Below are 6,009 nucleotides of genomic sequence, written 5' to 3'. Positions count from 1 at the left end.
AACTCGTTCTGTGTGTCATTGCTTAATTGGTGCTCCTTGGTTTCTTTTCCTGAATTCTTTGCATAAGCTCATTGAGAACAGTATCATACTTAGCTAGTAATTCAAGCACCCTAAGAAAGTTTCCATTGTTCTTTGAACAAATCGCTGTGTCTAAACCAAAGAATGCAAGATTTCTTGCAGAAAGAAATAAGCTAATGTTTAGTAGCAAAGCAATAAATTAAGAGAAATATCATTTAACCTTTTCGTAAAGTCATCCAGTGTTCAAACCACTTGAAACGTGCAATGCATGCTTCGTGTTCTTTAATTTTTTTTGATAAGCCTTCCCAATTGTTCATTCCTTGTCAGAATGGTGAAGAAGTTATTCCAAAATGTTTGCAACAAATAAAACAACACTTTATTACTATTTAAAGACTATATGAGCCATGTCCGTTCAAAGATTTCTCAATTCTTCATCCTGCAATTGTAATAATTCAGTGAAAATTGTCTTCTTTCTAAATTGTATGGAAAATCAATTTCAATCTTTTTGAAACTTCTGTGCGTCAGAAACATCATCTGGCCAATCAGAAGGATCATCACTAAGAAAAATAGGTGGAGTTGTTTTGCAATTTGATGTAGACTCACATATTAACCTATCTGACTCTACTCTTGTAGGAGAAGTTGTTGTACCTTTGACCACTGTTTACTTTAAGGCGTTTTTTGCGTAGTCTGTTGAGTAAATTTAAGCCATTCCAACAATATAATGTTCTGTTATATTATAACCAAAAATTATACTTAGGAGATTTTTTTCATTCGATCAAGAAGTATCTTTTTCCTGCGTTTAAAAAAAAAAAGTCTTTTGGTCAAAGGTACAACACGTACGTTATATCTTTGACCGATGCGCGTTGTTCCTTTGACCAAAATGTTATTATTAAAAAATCATTCAATCTTTAAACCTCTTTAATATTTTAGGTTTTTATATTATATAGCAACTTCTGGCCCACCTTATTTCAATAAAAAAACAAATCTAATTATTTTATTATCAATCCTAATTGTCTAAAAAAGATTAGAAAAATCAATACGAACAATCTTGCAAAGACTTGTGTATCGCAGTTAAGATGCTCACTCAGTATTACTAATAGTATTACTAATTTTTTTAAACAAAATCAGTCATTATAACTATTTAGATAAAATCACATATTTTCTTTAGTTAGATGCTTAATTGTACAAAACATGTTGTCTAATATATACATTTTTATTATTTTAGATAAGAAAAGAGCAAAAATGTATTTTTATATTAGCTGTTATATATTATTTTATATATAGTTATTATATATAGTTATATTAAATAACTTATATTAGCTGGCAGTCTATATTCATTTACATATGATCATAATGCTTTTTATAGGAAATATTTTAATGATGACAACAACAAATATAATAATAAAAAAAAAAATTTGACAATTAAAAAATTTCCAGTAACAATTTTATTTGCATTACCAAGCATATTTACTCCAAAATCAATTTCATCAGAGCTTTCATTATTTAACAAAGTGTCAGACCGACTAAAAATAATCTGTTTTGCCATTTTTTTTCTTTTGCTTGAAGAGGACTCTTTAAATTGTTGGTTATTAGATTTTAAATCTATAATAACTTTAGTTTCAGGTGTTTCAGTTAAAATACGTGATTCTCCCTTACATCTTTTTGAAATATTTGTTTTTCTTAATTTGGCTTTAGGATGAGGTCGTATTATCTCAGGTAAAACAATAAATGATTTTAATGGTAAACTCACAGTAGAGATTTCCCCTAAAACAATAGATGATGTTGATGGTAAACTGGATGGAGCAGTTTTAACATCAATACTTTCATTAGAAATGCAAGCTTCAGTATTCTCTATTGGCATATCAGTAACATTTGCAGCTTGAAATTCAATATCAGTAAAAATACTTTCATTAAATGGATAAAATCCAGTACATTTAAAACTGTTTATAATATTATTCGGTACAAAAGCATGAGGATAAGCTTGACTAACAAGGTAAGATATATCATATATCGTAACTAGTTTACCAGCATTGCCTGGTGATATCATACAGTTATTCATGGCATTGTTATAAAAAGTTTTAAATGGTCCAAAAACACCACGATCGAGAGGTTGCATTTTATGGGTTGTGTGAGGATGAAATGTTATTAAAACTATACCTGATTTTTTTGCTAACTCAATAACAGAAATGTTTACATGACTCTCATGATTGTCCATTAATAAAAGAACAGGTTTTTCAATTGATGGTCGAAATTAAAATTGCATAAAAATGACTTCATTTGACCATCCAGACTTATTAGCTGCTCCTACACTTCCAGGAGGAGAATTATTTAACATGTAGTCTTTGAATTTAGCACGTGGAAATACAAGTAATGGTGGGATGCTATTTCCAGTAGCATTAATGGCTGAAATCATTGTTACATTATTACCTCGCTCAGCATTAGTGTCATGCTCCCTTTTTATTTTTTACCTTTTGGAGCTAGAATTTTCGGTGGTACGTGGACTGTGGTAATTCCTGTTTCATCACAATTCCAAATATTCAATGGGTCAAAATGATGATGTTCTAAAACATTTTTGTAATTTTTATATACAATTCTTACGGTTTTTCTATTGAATGCAGAAGATCTACCAAGATTTGTAGGTTGTGGTTTATGTAGAGATAGCTTGTTATTATATCTTTTGCGAAAATCTCTCAGCCATTGTTTACCTGCACATTGATTTTTCATCCATGAAGTTTCAAATTAAATTTTTTTACGATTTGTTAAAACATAGTCGAATGCAAAAGACCTTATCTGCTTTAATGAAAGTCCATAATGAATATTTGCAGCATCTGCTGAGTAGCTAACCAAAATTAATTCTTCTTCTCTTGAGAATTTTTTTTTGGTTTGGTATTTGAATATAAATATCGCAACTACCAGATTTTTTAAACTGCTTTAACTGATATGTCAAAGTTGATTTTTTAATATTGCAATGTCTTGCAGCTTCACTTTAACTCATTTTTTGTTGAAGCACAAAATTCACTGCATTAAGCATATCCGTTTCGAAAATCTTTTTGCGAAAAAGACCAACCTTGTTCCTTGGCATTTTAAAACTAAAATATACTAACGCGATTAACTATTTTGATACATTTAATTCCCTATAGTTGCGCAGAAACTAGGTAATAAAATAAACTTGATAATAATATTGCTTTAGCTGTCCAACTAAATTAATAAAATGATTATTCTAAGTGATGTAGTGGTCCAAGAATAAAAAGTGAATTACATTAAAATTCAATGGAATTATTTCATTACCATAATACTAGAAACAATTTTGCGATAAAAAGCAATAAAGCTAAGACGCCTAATAAAGTATACTAGTAGTAACCAACCCGTAATACGGGCTATTAGTAATTAAATCATTGCTTATAGTTAACGACAAAAAAAGACTACATTAACATCGTTTAGTTCTTTTTAAAATCTGTTACACCTAGCAGGTACCCTAAAAAGAAAGTCAAAAAAAGCCTGCCAACACCTAAAAAAAGAAATGAAAAATAACTACAATTTTTAATTACAAAAGTATCATTTGCATTTTATTGTTAGTAGAATATAAAAGATAATGATATAACAGAAAATATAAAGAATCAAAAAAATAGCTATAACAGCCCAGCTCTATCAACACAAAAACAATAGCGCATAGCATAAGATATTTGTAAGCACACATTACAGACAGTACTGTCTCTCAAAATAATTAAAAAAGAGAAGATTATAAAAAGGCTAGACAACTTGACGTAAAAACACGGCTAAATAACACCACAAATTTATAAGATATTTTATCAACTAAAATACTTGAACTAAAAAGATTTTATTTGTTTCAATATTGAACAACAGTGGTTAAACAATTTGAATAATTATATCATAAAACAATAAGCAACTTGTAAAATATTTTATATACATGGTCATTATCAATTGTGGTATTAAGAAATACGCAAGAGCTCAGTAATTATAAGTTTTAGTGATGCTCCCTGTGCTAATTCTCATTTAACTCTCATCTAAGAGAGAGAAGGAGAGAAAGTGTTTCCAAAGCAGCATATTAAAAAAAGTAAAAGACACGCAATAAATAATATTAACTGATTTTATTAAGTTACTAGTAAACGAAACTACCTTTACCTTTATTATTTGAAGTTCCAGCTTCTCTCTAACTGCTGACTAATGACTAATAGAGTAAAATTCATATCATTAAATTTACAAAATTAAAACCATGTTTCAACAGTTAGCAAACTAATCAAGTGATGACAAAGGCAACTAAAAAAATGAACATAATTATGTTTGAATTTATAAAAAAATTTAAAATCATTTTAATTTAAAACTGCTATCAACTGTTACTATAAATAGTAAAATTCATTTTTAGTATTGTTTTAAAGTGTTTAAAATCAAATAACGGGTGATGCGGAAGTTATCGGACAAATCCTAATTTCATTATTTGAGCATAATAATTAGTTTTTGTGGTTTTATGCGTAGGCATAAACATTCTATAAAATATAAACTTTATTATTTGAAACGCAATTATTTAAAATAAGGTTAAATGCAGCTGAACGTGAATCTTTTCGAAAGCGACTAAAAATGTTTTTTGTAAATAAACCTAATTTAAAAAAAAAAAAAAAATCGTAAATCATTTTAAAAAGGAAGGATTTGCTCGAAGTACAATATATGATAACCTAAAAAGACTTGAAACTGTTCAATCGCTTTCTGATAGAAAGCACCCTGGTCGTCCGATATCCTGGACTAGAGAAAAGAAAGCCAAATTAACGAGACTTGTCAACAATCGAAAAGGGGTCAGTCGGAGAAAAATAAGTATTAAATTCGGTGTAAATCAATCGACAATTGGTTGTCAGTTAAAAAAAATGAATATTAAATATAGAAAACGTGAAAAGACTCCAAAATACACTATAGAACAACAAATAAAAGCGAAGAAAAGAAGCAGGAAACTAGTTAACCAACTCTATAACACAAAATCGCTTCTAGTCATCGATGACAAAAAATACTTTTGTTTTGCAGGGGACAACAAAAAGGCATGCCCAGAAAGTGTTTGTTTATTAGGAAAAGAGATATTTCTAAAAAAACTATTAATGTGGATAGCCATATCTGACAGTGGTACGTCCGAGCAATTGTTTCGCACTTCCAAGGCTGTAGCGATCAATTCATCAATCTATATTAATAAATGTTTAGAAAAACAACTTCTTCCATTTATTGACAAGTATCATGGAAACTTTAACTATTTATTTTGGCCAGATTTAGCAAGTTCTCATTATTCTAAAGATTCTCTAAATTGGATGGACCAATATGTCTATTACGTTGATAAAGAATCTAAATCCCTAAATGCGCCTCAAGCACAACCAATTGAAAATTTTTGGGGACATTTGGCACAGAAGGTTTACGGGGGAGATTGGCAAGCTTCAACAGAGCAAGTTTTGATTGATCACATTAAGCTAAAACTACAAGAAATTGATTTAAACTTTTTACAGTCGCATGAAAGGCGTCAGAGCGAAATTGAGATCAATTGCAGATGGTGGTGTTTTTTGATATAAAAAATAATATGTTTTTATTAAAAGATAAATGCTTTATTTAAAAAAAATATAATAGTAGTTTTTTTTTTAATTTATAAATAAGTTATTGTCGTTTTTATTTTGTCCGATAACTTCCGCATAACCCGTTATACAAACATAAACACTGCTTGACACTGAATTCTGGCAAGAAAGTTTTCTGCTTGCCTAGCAGCATATTTTACATTTCAACAATGACTAATTTCACCTTGGCTAGCTCTATCTCTTTCATATGGACAACAATTAGTTTTGCTTATTAGAATTTACACAAATAAGTTCTTCGCCTATTAATAGCCATTTCAATTTCACTGTATTCTTTAAACATACTACCAGTAAGATTACTATTGTTACAATTGAATAATAATTAAATGTAAAAGAATCTTTCAAATTGTGATTTCTAATTAAAGACTATATT

General features: G+C 29.0%; 1 protein-coding gene across 1 annotated transcript; it reads left to right on the top strand.

Moving 5' to 3' along the window:
- The first annotated feature begins 4,895 nt into the window (after nt 1-4,895).
- Nucleotides 4,896-5,579, top strand: LOC136085514 (uncharacterized). The gene has a single exon (XM_065806827.1). The coding sequence runs from the start codon at nt 4,896-4,898 to the stop codon at nt 5,577-5,579; it is 684 nt and encodes a 227-aa protein (XP_065662899.1).
- Nucleotides 5,580-6,009: the final 430 nt, after the last annotated feature.

This window comes from Hydra vulgaris, chromosome 09, assembly GCF_038396675.1.
Source record: "Hydra vulgaris chromosome 09, alternate assembly HydraT2T_AEP".
NCBI classification, from domain to species: Eukaryota; Metazoa; Cnidaria; class Hydrozoa; order Anthoathecata; family Hydridae; genus Hydra; species Hydra vulgaris.
Note: the sequence above shows the minus strand (reverse complement) of the source record. Positions and strands in the feature narration are given on the sequence as shown.

Bases quoted from the DNA above. Each gene is read 5' to 3' on its own strand.
- LOC136085514 (XM_065806827.1), top strand. From the start codon at position 4,896: ATGAATATTAAATATAGAAAACGTGAAAAGACTCCAAAATACACTATA.